Source organism: Daucus carota, chromosome 2 (assembly GCF_001625215.2).
Source record: "Daucus carota subsp. sativus chromosome 2, DH1 v3.0, whole genome shotgun sequence".
NCBI classification, from domain to species: Eukaryota; Viridiplantae; Streptophyta; class Magnoliopsida; order Apiales; family Apiaceae; genus Daucus; species Daucus carota.
In genome coordinates, this window is record NC_030382.2 from 57,578,308 (window position 1) to 57,597,663 (window position 19,356).

A 19,356-nucleotide genomic window follows, 5' to 3' on the forward strand; every position below is an offset into this window, starting at 1 on the left:
GGAATCAATGACAAATATAGGTGGCTATCGTTTCGCGACTAGCGCTTCAACGGTGACATGTGCCTACATTCCTTTGGATTATGTTGACCTCTTGGTTTAATTGAAGTTTTTATATATTATTATTATTACACATGAATATATTCTTCGTATACTTATTCAATGATAACCCATAAATTTATGCTATTTTTAACCGTTATATATACATCCACACTTCCACAGCACCGTGACACCGATATTCTATTAGGTTGTCTTCACTTGGAGTGAATGGAATGGAAGGTGAATGAAATGAATTTTGTACTCTAAAATAATGTTGATTAAAGAAAATGTATATAATTGTCATTTCTATAATTGTTATTTCTTCAATCATTCTAACTTTACCATCTTAACTTTAACTAACCCACATGTTTCACATAACCTGTTGTTTGCGGAGTGATCAATCGATCTTATTGTAAATCAATTCATCTAAAAATTTAAATTATTTAAAAAAACACACACATATATATTTTATATTATATTTCAACACAATCTCCTTTTAAAATCTCTTTTTTCAGTTGAACGTGGATTACGAACTCCATCTTATCGCGTCCAAAGAATTTCAATTTTCGGGGTCACTGCAAAGAAAATATAATTGTATGTATATGTATACAGTTATCCGATCTTTGCGGCACGTGCGATGAGTACCTGAGAACATGAGTGAACTTTATGATATCAAGATTGGGAACAGAAAAGAAATATCCACAAAGAAAGGGTAATCCGTCAACAGGTGCCTCCGTGCCTGTAATTGCCAAACCAGTCTGTGCTTCGTGTATAAAATTATACTCCCTCCTTCTGATATTTTTAATGTATAAAAAAAATAAAAGATACTATAATAGAAATAGCGTGAAAAAAGAAGAAAAATTGAAAATAATGAGATTTATTATTTTTGATAAATTTCAAAATAAAAAGAAATTGATAAGACAATTGGAAAAATTGTAAAAAATGATCGGGACATGAGCAAAATCTTATAGGATCCATGTGCATTATACAGAGTACACGATCATATATTCCCACTAATACATACAATTTGCAGATATTATGATTGACAGCCTATATATGTTGTCTTCTTACCAGCAGGATCGACCGCAGATATTTCTACCAGGTAACTAGCACTGAATCAACAAAGTCTTTTTGCTAGGTATCGAATCAACAAAGTTAAAAATATTTGCCAGCGATGTAAATTTAGAATAGTAATATCTATAGCTGATTTATAATTGCTTATTATGATTAGTTTGAAAATAAAATAAAATTTGTATTTGGTTAGATAATTTTAAGTTATAAATAACTTATATAATATTATATTTCCAAGAAAAAAACTTATAAAATATTAAAAAATAAATCTGATAAATTACTAAGTAAAGCGATGCTATTATTTTATCACATAAAAAGTTAATAACACATGTCCAGCGGCCGAGCGATGATACTAACTTTCACCATATAAATATTAAATTAAAACAAATTATTTTCAATATACTTGTGAGATTAAGCTATATTTTATACAGCGTCATTTTCTTATTTATTACATAAATTTACATTTTGTATATACATTCCGACACAAATTTAAAAATAGAGGTAATTGCATATCGCACCCTCTAAGTATCGTTCAAAAACGATAGAGTACCGATACTTTAAGAAACTCAACTCGCACCCCTTATCTTTACTTTTCAAAACCGATATGCACCCCCTGCCGTTAACTTCCGTTAACTCAGTGCACTCCGTTAAGTCAGTATATATATAATTGCAATTCGGACCCCCTAACTTAGGGGTGATCACGGTCTGGTTTAAACCGCAAAATCCACATAAACCAATCCGATATTAATCCGATCCAAACCGAAACCGAAATGAGGTTTACGGTTTCGGTTCGACTAATTTAAAAAACCGTGGTTTGTGGGTTGGTTTCGGTTTTATATTAAACCAACCCGTTATAAAACCGAACCGCATGTGTATATATATAATATAAATATTTAATATTATATATATACAAAATATTAGTTTTACATAAATATATTAATTTTTTAGTTTATACTTGCTAGGTTGTCTAGTTGCTTACCTTATCAATACCAACTACAAGTCATATCAATTTGGTATTCCACGACTTCGGTTCAACTTTATGCATTTTATTAGACTAAAATTTGTATTTTAATTTAACTATGTGAAATTATGTAAATTGAGACAAAATGATCCTCTATTTTCTAGTATTATTCATGAATTCTCATTTCTGATTATAAGCCTTAGTCATAAACCGATCAATCCGCTTAACCGAACCATTAAAAACCGCACCGCTTGGTCCGGGTTAATTGGTTTGCGGGTCGCGGGTTGGTTTGAGATTATAAAAAACCGCTAATATATGGTTTGGTTCCGGTTCTACCTCCAACCCGAACCAAACCGGACCGCGATCACCCCTACCCTAACTTACGTTCAAAAACGATATGGTATCCATATTTTTGAAAACTCGAATCGCACCACCTATTTTTACATCTCAGGAACGATACGCACCCCCTCCGTTAAATTCCGCTACCTTCGTTAAAATTCTCCCCCGTCTCAATTTACATGTCCCTTTTGCTTTTTGAGGAGTTAAATTGACTAATTTTTTACGAACTATTTGAAAATATGTATTTATTATTTTAGAAAATATAAAGTTACATATTAAAATAGACTAGATTTAATTTTTGATGATATTTTTTTAAATTTTTTTGATCAATTTTTCCAAACAAAATAATTAAAATTTATATATTTTAATCAATAAATAAATTTATGTATTTATTTATAATAAATATCACATGATATTTATTTTTTATATTTAAAATAGTGTATATTTTAAGTACCTAATACACATGTCACTAAAAATTTAAAATCATTCAATATGTAAAATCATTTTGACTTGGGGATAACTTAATTAAACAAAAATTTAAAAAAAAATATCATCAAAAAGTAAATCTAGTCTATTTGTTTTCGCAAATAATAGAGGGTCCGAATTTCACAAATAATAGAGGTAATTGCAATTCGGACCCCCTACTATTTACCTCTATCAAAATAGGATAGATTTACTTTTTGATTAAACGACAAGAGGCTTATATAAAAAGCACATTATAACTAACTTACGTTCAAAAACGATATTATACCTGTACTTTTGGAAACCCAAATCTCACCACCTATCTTTACAACGATACGCACCTCCTCCACCGTTGAATTCCGTTACCTTCCGTTAAAATACTCCTCCGTCTCAATTTACATGTCCCTTGTCAAATTGACTAATTTTTTACCAACTATTAAAAAAATATTTATTTATTATTTTGGGAAATAGAAATTTACATATTAAAATATACTTTCTAGCCTGTTTTAATAGAGGTATCTAGTCTATTTTAATATGTAAATTTCTATTTTTTAAAATAATAAATACATATTTTCAAATAGTTGGTAAAAAATTAGTCAATTTAACTCCTCAAAAAGCAAAAGAGACATGTAAATTGAGACGGGGGAGAATTTTAACGGAAGGTAGCGGAATTTAACGGAGGGAGTGCGTATCGTTCCTGAGATGTAAAAATAGGTGGTGCGATTCGAGTTTTCAAAAATATGGTTACAATATCGTTTTTGAACGTAAGTTAGGGGGTCCGAATTGCAATTATATATATACTGACTTAACGGAGTGCACTGAGTTAACGGAAGTTAACGGCAGGGGGTGCATATCGGTTTTGAAAAGTAAAGATAAGGGGTGCGAGTTGAGTTTCTTAAAGTATCGGTACTCTATCGTTTTTGAATGATACTTAGGGGGTGCGATATGCAATTACCTCTTAAAAATATTAGGTTTTTTCAAGTGGCTTAAAATATTTCTTGCAGGCTCTAAATATTACCGCGGATTAGTGATTGTAATTTGTAACATCATCTGTCATAGGTTTAAGATATTTTTAGGAACCCTTTTTAGGATATTTACTATTTTCCAAGACTAAAACTACGTACTCAAATATTATTCTAATTTTTCTCAAATAATGTATTAAATAAATTAATAATTTTAATTAGATGATTATGCATACAGGAGATTCCATTATTATTAATGTAAATGGAACAGCCAAAAATCGTTAACTAGAATTTTAAAAAAAAATTTAAAAAATAAAAATAATTTTTGAAAAAACTAACATTTTCTTTATATAAAATATATACAGTAACAAAACGAGATAATTAGTATGTACAAGAGGTAATTGCCTCGGTGGTAGACTTTCAATCTCAACCACTTCAATTTTCTAACATTATGAACCATGCATTCTAAGAAGTTTCCACAAAATTTCCCCAACTTATATTCACGTAAAAGTGACGGGATATAGACAGAAAGGAGATAAAACACATGAATTCGGAATGAATACAAAAGTAATGACATGATTAAACTCCGTTTTAGTGGAGCAAATTTCAACTGGATCGAGACATGCAAGTAATCAATTGGCCATCCGGCTACCATTGTCTTCTCTACACATCAAAATACAATTAATTAAATATTATGAGTTATTGAATTATCAACAAGCCGAGATAAGAACATGAACTAAACAAGTGCTCAATCAAAGATGATGATGACTCATCTATCCTACACTATAAATTATTAACTTTGAGGTTGCACTTTAACTTGAAGTACATGCGTTTGTAATAAATGATTGAAAAAGGATTACAATTTACACAAAATAAATGCTTTAAAAAAAATATTTATGATCTATTTAACAATTAAGTCAATCTTATAGGCGGTGCGAAAATTGTAATTTCCTTCAGGCCCTTAAAAATCTTGACACGTTGCTTAAACCCTATCCGTAATATATGGTTCATATACTTTGGGCACGCTAATGATGAAGGTAATTAATATTCTTTTACAAATTTTTTTAATCTTTAAAAATATTTTTTAAAAAGATCATGACTTCCGGTGAGGTCACAATTTCACGAAAGAGAATATATACACAGTGACTTTGTCTTGTTCTTTTTTGTGCTCGTTTTCTGAGTCTGTGCTTACGTTCGTCTTGGTGAAAATTCGAGATAATTTATAAATTAATCAAGGATTATAATATTATAAACTCTGGGTCACTTTTTGTACCGGGGATAAGCGGCCCCAGCCTTGGGGAAGAATTACTATATTTGCATCAACGTTATAAATACAAATATACACGTACGACAGTGCAGGACAAAAAAGATCACAATCAATGACACATAATCTAACCATTTTAATATGTGAGAACTAAAGTTGATGAAAAATAGTTAGTAAATTTTCAGGGCAGCATAACATAAATTGACATCATTTTTATGACACGTCAATAAGATCGTTCAAACTTGATCCAGTTTAGTGGTGACGTGATATATGATATATGATTATAAAGATTATTTCTCAGATATATATATATACGAGTAAAGTTCATTTTTTTAAAACGTGGAGACCATTTATATCTTTGTCATATGTGTAATTTTTAAATGTTGAATTAAATCTCTCGATAAGAGAGAACCCAATATATGAACAATTACTAAAGTCTAAAGAACGTCAATAGAAAACCACATTCTTCTAAATTCTACGCAAAAACCTTAACTAATTGTCCCATTCACTTATTCTGATACTCCATTTAAATTGCAGTCAAATTTGAACACGTACTCTGGTTTCAGAACAAACCATCTCTCTATAAAATGGTCCGCCTGTTATACGCAAATGTAGGAAGTCTAGTTCCTCAAACTTCTCACTTATTATATATAAATGAAACTAATATTGAATGGAACATATATTTAATTTCAAATTTGGAACATATTTATTTTATAAAACAATTATTTTTAAGATTTTTAAAATATGTTTTATCATTTATATTTTCACACAGTTTTGGAACATATGTACTTTGTAAAATAAATATTACAAGTATATATTTTTATTCGATTTATCTATTATATGTGAATTTGTCACTAGCATATTATAATAATGTACTATACAGGGGTCTTTTTGAAACTCTTTACATCTTATCTTTCTCTCGTTAGCTGCTTTAAACCGAAAACGGGATATATCAAATAACTTTGTTTGATTTTTGGTATCAAGTAAGCTACACATGTAAAAGAAATTCTGATATTTTCTGCTCTATTAATTAAATATCAATAAAACTCAATCTTTTATCCATTTTTTCTAAAAATATTGGTTTCATTTTTGTATTCACTTTATTTATTCATGATGTTGTGATTAATATGTTTCTTAATCTCTGAGAAAAAATTTGATAGGGCGGAAGGAATATATAAATAACCCAGACCGGCTGATTGACGTGATTACACATATTATCTGTCACGTATACTAACACTTGGGATAAAATAAGCTACATATGTGTGAAAGAAGCTCAGGATCTTATGAAACCCTATCGGCGAAGAGAGGTTTTGATTGGTTAAACTGAATTATAGTACACCCCACAATCGGGATGTTTAGTCAACGAATGTTGTAACCCTAGCTAAGATGTCCAGTTCCTGAGATGTATTATTGGTGTATTGTATTACTTTAACATTTTTTAATTGCATTATTGCTGTTATTTAGTAGATATTGTAAAAAGAGATGGTCTGCAGATGCAGTCGCACTAATTTGAAGAATGTATATACTAAGATATATTCTACCATTACTGAGCAGCTAGCACACTCTTATCCACGTCGCAGAATATTTTTCTATTCGTTTTAATTAAGGCAATAATAACGAACGCAGCCGGCAATCAAGTAAGCAAGATCATGCTACGTTTTAATGAAGTTTTTTATTTTGTTAATTTTTTTTACTAATTAACCGAATATTGATTATAGGGTCTTTGTAGTGTATGCCATTAGCACGCTAAAAACTATTTTTTGGTGAGTTGAAGGGTTTTTACTGGTTTTGTGTATATGCGGGGCCATCATTATTAATGAGGTTTTGGCCAATAAAAGTCTTCCACCCCAACAAAAGTGGTTGTTTGTGTGTGCCCCACACTAGAATATCCGTTGATTATAATTTATTTTTTCCATTTATAATTATAAAATTTGTAAAATACATATTAAAATAAATAAAATAAACCTTTTAGTGGTACAAGATTTTTACATCTCAATTTTTATGTTATGTATAATATTTAATCAAAATTTGATTAATTTGATTATAAAATTAAATAAATCTAAAAATTTATGAGGAGGTGCTAAGTATATGCGTCAAAAGTTCAAGTGATTTATGAAATAAAACGGAAGGTATACAAACATCCCGATTGTTCAGAAATTTCAACAAATCTTGCTGTGATGTTGATAATGCTGAAACCTAGCAACCAGCGATATTGAGAGTCCAGTTTAGGAGTAAACTAAACAGCCACATGAGCCCATATTTATCAACCGTCAAACAGAACAAACAATATGAGCCCATTTGATATATATTTAAATTAGGATTTATTTATAATGATTTGATGTGAAAAGTGTAATGCTTAAGTTATCAATAATTTTGTATTATTAGTGATTTATAGGTTATTAAAAATATAATAATAAAAATAAATTTTATAAATTACTGATTTGAATGATGATTTTGATTTTCATTAAAACTTATAAAAATAAAAAAAACTGTTTAAAGAAATATATCCTAACAACTTACGTTTTTAATTCAGTTTCTGAATTATTTTTATTTTTAATTCAGCTTCTTATTTTATAAATAAATATTGTTTAATTTAAAATCACAAAAAAATTAAACTCAGACGAATAAGCTCTACAACAATTTGAAATCCACGTGAGACCAATTTTCTTATTTTATTTAAAATTAAAATTTATCATACAAAATAAAAAGAATAGACTAGTTTAAATCATAACTTTGATGTGGAAAAATGCAGCAAGTCGCTTGATTGAGATTAAGAGCTTGTTTGTCACGTTTATTTATCCCGATTTTAAGTTATTTTATTTTAAGTAAAAAAATATTATTTGTGTTAATAAGCTACTTAAAATTACAAACAAGTTATAAACTTGTTAAAATTTATTAATTAGCTTATTTTATTTTTATGTATCTGTAGTAAAAATTAATTTCAACTACAAAAATAAATTTAATTATTATTTTAACAACTCGTAAATTATCTATAATATAAAATTACTTTTAATTACATATTTCATATATTAAGTCGCACATGTCATAGTGTAAACTTCCTGAAACACGCTCTAATCCTGGACCTGAAGCCCAACTAATTATTCGGCACAAAAGTTTTACATCAAGGATACGTACGTGTATATCCCTGCATAATTCCATCTCTCACCTTCCCATTCCATTGGTGGATGAGATCAACTACACTCCCTTATTATTTGTACAATATTGCTAAACAATCTTACAAACAGTAAATTCTTTAAGTTTATACAAAAATAAAACTTTTTTTATGACGAATACAAAAATAAAACTTAAAACTTATTTTTAGTGGTGAACAATAGCTTCTTCCTCTTCCAGTTCGATTCCCACTTCAGCAAGTCTCTTGTCTTTGTACACATACCAATTTGCCGCAAACAAAAATAGCACCATGTTCAAAGCACTCAAAACCGCCAGCAGCCAGTAGAAGTTATAGAGCTTTCCTTCGTTCAGATTATCAGCTAGCCACGGCTTGTTTTTCCCTGTAATCTTGTGAACGATCGTAACCAATACGGAGCTGAAGAAAAACCCTAGTGAAAGTGTGCTCAAAAATAGACCCGTGCTCATTGTCTTCATCCCTTTAGGACACTCCTTGAGAAAGAAAGCTAGCTGCCCGATATACGTAAACGCCTCTCCAGCACCCACCAAGATGAACTGCGGGATTAGCCAGAAAACAGTTGCGGGCAACACGGCGTTATGAGTATGAACCAGGTTATGTTCTCGTGCGATGTTTAATCGGTTTATTTCGGTCAATGCTGCAGCAACCATGCCGAGGACTGAGAGGGTGAGGCCGACCCCGATTCTCTGTAACGGGCTTAAGCCTTGGGGATTTTTAAGCATTTTTTTGGCGTAAGGAGCGATGAGGCGGTCGTAAATAGGGACAGTCAAGAGGGTGCTACCGACGAAGAAAGAAGTCATGGCTGCCGGGGGAATCTGGAAAGATTTCCCAATGTGACGGTTTAGAGTTGTGGCCTGTGACACTGAAAATGTGGTCATTTGGGCATGAACTGTCCAAAACATTATTGTGGTAGCCCAAATTGGTAACATTCGAATCACCATTTTTACTTCTTCGACGTCTGTTAAAGTCGAAAGAGACCATTTATCTTCCGCATTAGACGTGTTTGCATTCGTTTTGTTGTTGGTGTCTATGATGGCAGCCTTATCCAAGAAGCTGAATCAAGAATACACAATATTGTTCAGTCTATCGAATTATTTTATCTAATATCTTGTCGCGAAAAAATGTTGTCTATTGATAATTGCTTACCGAAACTGCTTACTATGCGGGAGCCTCTGCTTCTTCTTGGATCCTTCATTTTCGATGTCATCAATATCGAACAAAAGTGATAAATCGGAAGGCACTTCCATATTTTTCTTCCTCCAGGCAGCGACAAAGACGGTTGCAATCTGAGTTAACGGGCTGCCAACGAGTTTCTTGAACCTGTATCTTTTCGTACCTGATAAAAACACCGAAATCCCCAAAACAATTGCGCAAGCGCAAATACCGTAACCCCAGCGCCTCCCGAGATTATCTTGGATGTAAACAAACACTGACACAGCGGCTAGCGAGCCAATACTTATGAAGAAAAAGAACCAGCTGAAAAAACTTGTCATTATTTTCTGCTCATCTTTGTTTGTTTCGTCGAACTGGTCCGAACCGAACCCCGAAACGCTAGATTTTAATCCACCGGTTCCGAGTGCAGTGAGATACAAGGCCGTGAAGAGAACAACTAGTTGCATGCCGTGTGCAGATTCACATGATGGTGAACCCGGTATACATTTAGGAGGACGGAGACTCGGGATTGTGGTTGAGATCGTCAGAACTGTCACACCCTAAATAATTAAATCCAAAAAGAAAAAACTAATTAATATTGTAACTTCGTCAGTTCATAAAAATTAGTCCAATTTGAGTTCGACTTACAATTCCTTGAACTGTGGCAAATATGGCAACGGTGAGGTACCTATCGTAGATATAAACAAGTATAAAGACATGTTATTAATTATCTGCGAGATTAACAAATAGACATAAACTACTTGCTAAATTAGAAAATAATAATTAAGTGACTTCTAAAATATGTAACAGTGAGATTAACGAGTTACCTTCCGAGGTAAGTGTCAGCAACGAAGCCGCCAAGCAAACAAAGCATAAAGGAAGTCCCGAGGAAATTCGTGACGGTGTTGGCGGAGCTAGCGCTGCCTAAATGCATCGTACTTGTTAAGTATGTCACCAAGTTCACCGCAATGCCTAGCGTCGTCAGCCTTTCGCATGCTTCCACTCCTGTAAACAACAATACGATATCGAAAATTAGGCAAATATTTATCCAACATTGCTGCTAAAAAAGAATGACGGATTAGAACTAAATGGAAAAAGGTTAATTATGAACCTAGGATCATAGCAGCTGCGGTCCAGCCACCGGTGGTGGACCGGACGGCGGGACGGCCTTTGTAGTCCCACGCATCTTGGAGAGTTTTGTCTGCTTGAGTTTCGGGTAATGCCATCGGTTGGACTCAAGAAATTATGGAGAAGTGGGAAATTGTAGTTAAGGGGTATAGACAAATGAGTCACAAGGTTTGACGTTTGAGCTTATGAAGTGTGCTTTTTATACTGTGGTTATGGAACTAGCTGGGTGACCCTGTTGATTTATCTATTAATCTATGCTATTATATTAAGCAAAAATTAAGCTCGATTCATCATCTCCACTCCACTAATTCGGCTAACAATTCTATTTTCGAATTTCATCACTGGCTGGTTGACAAACCGGTGCTTATTCAAAATACTCCAAGGGTCAAATTTATTCAATTTCGAGCTTCGTCCACATTTAGAAATTTCGTTTTATTTGAATTGTCATATTTTTTATTGCTAAACATATTCACGTGTGTCTCCCGTTTCCGGCAAGATCTGAAAACTCGACATCCTCTAAAAGGAGCGATAGAAATGCCATTAGAATTGTCGATAAATATCAGGTTCCACAATACATTACTAAACATTAATCGCGGCATGATACTAATTGAGGAACATGAATGCATATAAACATGTATGTATCTTGGTATACATATGGAAAGAGAGGAGGAACTGAGATTACGATTTAGAAAATATTTGATTCTGAGAGGAGGGAACAGAGAGGAATATCTGGAAACAATGAGAGTAAGTAGCCAACTGGTTTGTGTAATTGTTAAAACAGTCTGTTTGTGTTTCCTGTGTAGAACCATTTGTATACTTGTTAAAAGGATCCATGTGCATTATAGAGGGTACACAATCATATAATTCACAGCTAATAAAATAGAATTGCAGAAAGTTTGATGGACAGCCATATATGTTGTCTTCTAACAACTGGATGTCTATCCATAGAATAATTGCAACAATAGTAACAGTTTTATCCTCTTAACTTGACAAACAAATTTAACTGAGACAAAGCAACAATAGAAGTCTTAATCCCTGGTGAAAGTTTGTTCACCTTTGGTGGTTCAAACGACATAGAATAATGCGTAGTATACATTATTGAATTTCATTAACGGGCTAGTCCAGATCAAAACACAAAATTGAGTGGTTGATACATGCTTACATGTAATCCTTTTGTCGATCAAATTCTTAACTTGATATTGAACATTATATCAAAAAATATATAAAATAATGAAATTAATATTCTTTAATTTATTAGATAGTGAATTATATATAAAACTAGAAGATGAGATCAGTTTTTATTTTACACTATTTTTATATAACTTTGAAATATAAAAAATTGAAGCAATTTATTTGTTCCTTTATTCAAGAAAAAGTCTTTCTAGTTATACATTCAAGAAAAATAAAGTAAAGGGAATTTTAGATATTCCTTGCTAGTACTACTCCATGCAGACTTGATCCGTTTTACCTTGAATAGTTGAATTATTGTTGCCTCAAAATTATGCATGAGCGTGGCAAAAAAAAAAAAGAAGAAATGAATGAGCTATATGCCTTTACGCATAAAAAAACTAAAATGGTAAGTTTTCTTTTTTATGTATATAAAAATGGTAAGAAACTCTGAGAATATTACAATTACAAGTAAAAAATTAGAATATTTTTCTAATTTCGAGAGTTTAAAAAACCCGCAGGCCATGCAGAAACCCTATCCGCAAATGCAATATATGGTTCTTAAACCCTTGACAAACTCAGGCCAATGATAATTAATTTAATTAAATCAATCTCTTGTTAAACACACTTGATAAGCACTATCGATTTTGTCCCGTGATGCCACCGCCATTTTTTACAAAAGGGAATTTAATTATTCATAGTGACTTTGTTTCTTTGTGTTTGTTTTATTATTCTTGTGAGTGCTTACGTAGTTAAGTTGTATTAGTGGCAAATTAAATATAATTTATAGCGTAAATTTTAATGTGATCACAATCCACAAATTTGGCCCTTAATCTAACTACATGATTGAATCATGTTAAGCACAAATAGTCACGAGGAAACGAATGATTTTGCCTAAATTTCAATTGATGATTCTATAAGTTAATTAATTTAATTTAATTTATTTATATCCTGTATGAAAAGTGACATGCGTAAAATTACTATATACGAGAATATTGAATGTATTTATTCACACTTTCTTAAAAGTAATAATAATTTTACACCTTTCTCGTCAAACGACAAAATAACAAAACTGATTTTTACAAAAAGTAAATAACCGATCGGCAGTCTAGACCGTCGGGTCAAAGATGCAACAAAAATAAGTCGTCCAAGATCAAACGTATTATAAATAGAGTAAAGTGTAAGATGTGTTACACCTTTGTGCACTTTGTGTACCTCAGTTTTTGAATATAGCAAAGTGTGTACTTACAGTTTCAAGATTCGTGCATTGTGTGTATTTCCGTTAAAAATCTCTAACAGAGTTAGTGGTGAGAGACAACAGTGGTAATTGACTAGCGCCCTGTCCATGTACTGCATCAGTGTATCTGCTATTCTGCTCTCCCAAACAAGCAAGCAAAGCAAAATCAAGGTTTTCATTTTTTTTTATTTTAAATATTTAAAAACTAAATTTTATTCAGATTTTTCTTTTACACAATTTGTAAAATTATTTTTTATAAGAATTCTAAAAATGCGTGTTAAATATGCCCCACAATATAAATAATTAGAGTGACGGAGGAAATAGTAATTAATAATGTATATCATATTTTTGGATCCTGATTTCTAAGTACAAACATTTATTTCATAAAAATTTTCAAATATTAACTTCTTTGTAAAATTTATGATGATAAATAATAATGTATATAAATACCTATTATATTTATGAAATAATTAGCCAAAAAATTTATTGAATTAAAAATGTTTTTAACGTAATTTGTGAAATTATTTTTATAGGAGTTTTAAAATGCATGTTAAATCTCGTCTACCAAGATAAACAATTAGGGGAACATTGGGAGTAATAATTATATATATTATACTTGTGGATACCAATTACTAATTACAAATATGTATTCCATAAAAAAATTCCAAACATTAATTATTTTGTGAAATGTATGATAATAATTTATATAGATATCTATTATATTAATGAGAGAATTTTGAAAAAATAATATTGAATACACTTAAATCTAATAATTTTTACACTAATTTATTAATTAAATATATTATTAAAGAAGATTATATTTTAAATTATAATTTATTTGTCAAGTTAGGTCGTCAAAGATATAAGTAAATAGATTTTATATTATTTGATGATTTTTTTATTTTCAGAACTCTAAAAAAATAAAATTATCAAAAAATTCTATAAAATAAATATATACCATTTTCTAGTTCTAATATAATATACTCCTTGTGTCCTCCTCATTTGTATACGTTTTTTATTCACTGCTTGGTACATACTTTAATTTTTATATGTTTTTTATTCACCACTCGACATGTAATCTAATGTTTCTATAAAATATAATTCCGTCATCCTAATTGTTTATATAGTGGGACAGCTTTAACTGGTATAGGATTTTTATAAAAAAAATAATTTTACAAATTATGTCAAAGAAAAATCTGAACAAAATTTAGTTTTTAAATATTTATAAAAACGAAGAAGAAAACCTTGATTTTGCTTTGCTTACTTGGTTGATAGAGCAGATGCACTGATGCAGTACATGCCACATGGACACGCGGTTAGTCAGGTAATTGTCACTGTTGCCCCTCACCACTAACTCTGTTAAAATTTTTTAACAGAAATACACGCAATGTATGAATGTTGAAACTAGAGATACACACTTTGCTATATTCAAAAACTGAGGTACACAAAGTGCATAAAGGTGTAACTTCAGGTACACATCTTGCACTTTACTCTTATAAATATCCTTTTTTTTTAGAATGATAATATAAATATCCTATTCAAAAAGTTTTAGAAACAGAATTTATATCGAAAATCATAACAAACATATCATGTTAAATTTATAACCGACGATCTTGATGATCGGGTTAAATCATGTCACATTAAAAAAACGATGTCACCTCTTTTTCTATAAAGACCGATCATCATATTATATATTTTTCTCAGAAAATGGCTTTGTATAAAAATGATAACTAGGAAATGGAAATTGCCAGAAAAATTCTACACAAGTCTTGTAGTATGCGGAGAACATATAAAGTATTATAAATTTAGGGTCACTTTTGTATCATGGATAAGCGTCCCCAATCTCGAGCTTCACAGAATCGCAACGTTAGCAGTGTCATAATAGAATGCACACTTCGGACTAAATATATACACTTAACTAGAACATTTCTATTTATAAACGAATTGATGCGTTGACATGCTTATTTTACTACGGTACATGCAATCTCGAAATTGCATACTCGTGAAGTATATGTTACAGATAAACACCGATGAAGACTAAACTAAGAGAATCTTGGATAAAGTATTACTATTTTTAGTCTATTATTGCCCATTATAATTTCCATTTTTGTTGTGCCTTTTCGGGATCTTCAAGTGACAATTTCAACCATACATGACTTGACAGGTGTATATTTTTTTATCGCATTGTTTTATGCTAATAACCGTAATCAAACTAACGCACGTCAGCTTGTTTGATTCTCCTTGTATCTTAGCATAACGGCATTTGGCGTATATATTATCTTTAGGTGATTCGTCTACAAAGCGTCAAGAAATTAAAAGGAAATTAGAGTGCTTTAATTAATTTAATGCTTTAATTATTCTGTTTTCTCGATATAGGCATATACAAGTTTATATTTTCATATCCATTTTTCTTAGTGAAAAAGTTTTATCTAACAATTGAAGGAAGAAAAAATATGGACTTGATATTTGTGTAAAACTCGACTTCCTGTATATATACTATCCAGACAAATTTTTCTTGATAGTTTCGAATTTATCTTTTTTATTTGAATAAAAGAAAATTTTGACGATAACTTAGTGATGAGTGATGTTGTTAAACTTTCCTATCAATTCTTTATATTAAAATTGGTTATACAAATTTATAAAAGTACTATATAGAGTAGTATATAAAATAGTGTGAAATGCTAAAATTCCTAATAATCAATTAATGAATTAGAAAGAGAATGAGCTTAATTTTTATATTATATAAATTTATAATTTTTAGAAAGTTTTCTAATATAAAATTGAGCAGCATCCTCAAAAAAAATGTATAAAAAAATGAAGTTAAATTACTCGAAAGTCGAAACAGATAATAAATTTATTTTAGTGAAGAGAATATCTGCTTATATGTAAAATACATGCTAAGCTCCCATATATTCCCATATTAAACTTTTATTCTCTGCTAAGTTTAAAAAAGATTAATAATTATTAATGTGAAAATGTGGATTATAATTTTATAAATAATAAATGAGTTAAGATTTATAAATCATTAAAAAGAAGAAGAAATAGATCATGCTTGTAACCCACCAATTATGCATGCAGGGGAGGGAGTGAGAGGTGGTATTTGTCAAAGAAGGTTCTGAGCTGATCAAAACACAGCAGCTATCGGAGAAAGGAGGTTTTGATCGGTGAAGGTATATAGTCACACATGAACAAAGAACAAGATTTAATATGAAGTGCACACGATCATGTCTGCATTTATGCTGGACTCGTATTATTTTATGCGCACATGTCTGCTTATCTGGTTATCACCTAATTTGGAGTTCCTTTTCCTTCATCTAAGATGAATTGGTACATTAAATTTTAAATATAATAACTTGCGCCGGTCCAAAAATTTCAAAATATTGTAGTTTATTTTTTGAGTAAATTTTCAAAATACAAGTTAAATTGTGTTTTTGTTATCACAATCTCACGACAGTCCTGATATAATTCAAAGGATAATTATCTAGTTGGTCACTGAAGTGAGCTTAATGTATCAAGGTGGTCACTGAACTGAAAACGGTATCAAGATGGTCACTAAAGTCATTAAAAATATCAAACAAGTACCTTCAAATATGAGCTCAAGCAGTAAAGATATTATTTATAAAGTTATACTCATTATTTTTAAATGTTACCACAATCAACTAAAAGGTTATGATTTCTAGTATTTAAGATAATATATTTAGATTTTATCAAGTTTATTTATTATATATTTTTCATTATATAACTATTTTTTTGTTTTAATTAAAAATAAATAATAAATAAACTTGATAAATTTTAAATATATTATCATAAATACCATAAGTCATAATATTTTACTTGGTTATGGTAACATTCAAAAATAATGTGTAAAACTTTATAGATAATTATTTTACTGATTGAACTCATATTTCAAGGTACTTGTTTGATATTTATGGTGACTTTAGTGATCTTGATACCGTTTCCAGTTGAGTGACCATACATTAATCCCATTTCAATGACCAACTAGATAATTAACCCTATAATTCAACAACAATTCAAACTCTATATTTAAAATATCGGAGAACAAATGAAAGTTTTCAACAAGTATCATATTTTAAGATAAAAAATCATTTTTATGTATAAGAGCAATAAATGACACACTGATAATACTTCTCAGGAATTTTCCTATAAATATCTAAATTCAAAATATTTTTGCAAAAATATTGCATCTTTTTTAAATATTTTGTAAAAATACCAAACGTTTGAAAATATCCGCAAAAATACTGTATGCAACTCGTTGCAATCACGTGTACTTGCAACCACATGCAATCATACTTGCAAACCCGTTGGGTCAATTAACTAAAATTGCATCTGGTTGCAGGTCATAATTTTATAAATATTTTCTAAAAAATTAATATTTTTATAAATATTTTCAAAAATATAAATAATTTGGCACAGTGACCAACCCTACATAGTATATATATTTTATACATTTCATACATTCACAAAACATCCTAAATAAAAATAATATATATATTTATAAGAGAATTTAAATTCAGGACAATTACTCCTCACAGCTTATAACGTATGTGGTTGTGGTAAAGAAGTATATATACATTTCTTTTATTTAAATCAAAAATTGTAATTTTACATATAATATACTTCTTTTTTTGATTAAACATATAATATACTTCTTAATGTGATTATATATAAATCATACTTAAGTCTTTCCAACACATTCATAATACGTATTACATTGACATCTTTTTGTTTTTCCTAGCTGTATGTATGACTTGAAGTACTAATTGCCCCTTCGCAGCTCAAATATATATTTTTAATTGCATTATTGCTGCCATTGTAATTTGTAGGAGTGTTTAGTAGCTATGTGAGAACTGAAAATAATATTGTACAAAATGACGGTGTCAGTAGAATAGCTTAGTCTTAATTTATACGAAGGGGTCGTGCAGTCGCATTAATTAAGATTTTGAAGATTAGAATCATTATTATCGATCCTTAACCTGTTTGACACACTCTTGTCCACGTCGCAGAATAATAATAATATTATATTCATAATGTTGGTGAATGGTTTAGAGCACTTGAGCAAGAAGTGGATGATAATACCTTAGTACTTAATTTGTTGAATTTTTATTGAAAATATGTAAAATTCATGTTTTCTAAATTTGTAAATTGCGACCTCTCCCTAAAATGTTTTTAGAATAAAATACGAATTAACCTCAAATACATGTCGATAATAATTATTCTGAATAAGATTGATCACGACAGGAAAAATTGTTATTTCGACCACAGAATTTTTTTTTATATTTAATTTTAATTTTTTCCTAATTTTGGATGATCATTTATTTATTTTTGACTTTGCTTAATTTTGACAAGTAACGAAAAGGCTGAATGTAATTATTTTCGATCGTTTATGATTGAAATTATACCTTTTTTTACCAGATTTTCACGATAAAAAAATAACCAATTTTTCAATCATAAATTTAGAAGTCGACTTACATTAAATGAAAGAGTTTGTCCAGTGCTCATGACCACATGTTAAGCATTAAAATCTATGGATGTGGATGATTTTGATTGATGTGCTTATTATAAATGCAGGAGGTCCATCATTATAAAAGAAGATAATATAATTAAAACCATTCAAATTTATACCATACTATTCCCATTCCCAGTAAGCAGTAAAGGATTATGAACTATTCTCATCCAAAACCGGGTGAATCGAAATTAATGACGAGTGTTTCAAGAGTTTTGTGAGAGAGTCGGTCCGGCTCATAGTTATCACTTGCTTCTTATACGAAGTGTAGAAAAAAGATATAATAATATAATTTTAATTTATTTTTTTGAATCGGACTATTTGATGTATATCAATTTTCTGTTATCATATATACTCGATGCATTCCAATTATATTAGATTATTTCAGTTCAAATATATTTTTTTATTATTTAAATTGATTTTCATTTTATAAGTTAAATTTTAGATTAATACATAATCCAACCGATTAGATTAATTATTTTCAGATCTTTTTTATATGCGATCAAAATATATTTGAGTTGATATATCGTTGAACTTACATAAAAGTCTGCAGGTTTGGTTTAATATATATATTTGAAATAAGTTACTTTTTTCTGAAAAATTATGTAATTGTGTATTTATTTATGAAAAAATATTATATAAACATTAATTATGTAATTATATTATTTCTCTCGGATAAAATTTATTTTTTATAAAAATTGCCTGCCAAACATTCCTGTTATAAAAGTTAAAAATCACCCCGGTTTTGGAAAGACGTTACTACTCGGGGACAAATTAATATGAGCCCAATCATCATGTCAAGGAAGTACCCATCCAGCCCAAATCGATTTTTCATCAGGAGCGACTGAGCATTAAATATAAAGCCAACGAGAAGTAAGAGAGGGAAGCAGGCCCATAACACCAGG

The 19,356-nt window shown here is 30.0% G+C and overlaps 1 protein-coding gene across 1 annotated transcript; it reads right to left on the reverse strand.

Moving 5' to 3' along the window:
- Window positions 1-8,151: 8,151 nt before the first annotated feature.
- On the reverse strand, window positions 8,152-10,709 carry LOC108208827 (protein NRT1/ PTR FAMILY 6.3). The gene is made up of 5 exons (XM_017379389.2): window positions 10,507-10,709; window positions 10,223-10,400; window positions 10,044-10,083; window positions 9,390-9,955; window positions 8,152-9,296 (listed from the first exon to the last, which is right to left on the reverse strand). Exons 1-5 carry the CDS (start codon window positions 10,619-10,621, stop codon window positions 8,414-8,416), a joined length of 1,782 nt encoding a protein of 593 aa, XP_017234878.1. The 5' UTR covers window positions 10,622-10,709; the 3' UTR covers window positions 8,152-8,413.
- Between the last annotated feature and the right edge of the window lie 8,647 nt (window positions 10,710-19,356).

Coding starts and splice junctions, on each gene's coding strand:
- LOC108208827 (XM_017379389.2), bottom strand. CDS start 10,621: ATGGCATTACCCGAAACTCAAGCAGACAAAACTCTCCAAGATGCGTGG. Junction 10,401..10,506: donor CGCAGCTGCTATGATCCTAG/GTTCATAATTAA, acceptor TGTTGTTTACAG/GAGTGGAAGCATGCGAAAGG. Junction 10,084..10,222: donor GCTGACACTTACCTCGGAAG/GTAACTCGTTAA, acceptor TATCTACGATAG/GTACCTCACCGTTGCCATAT.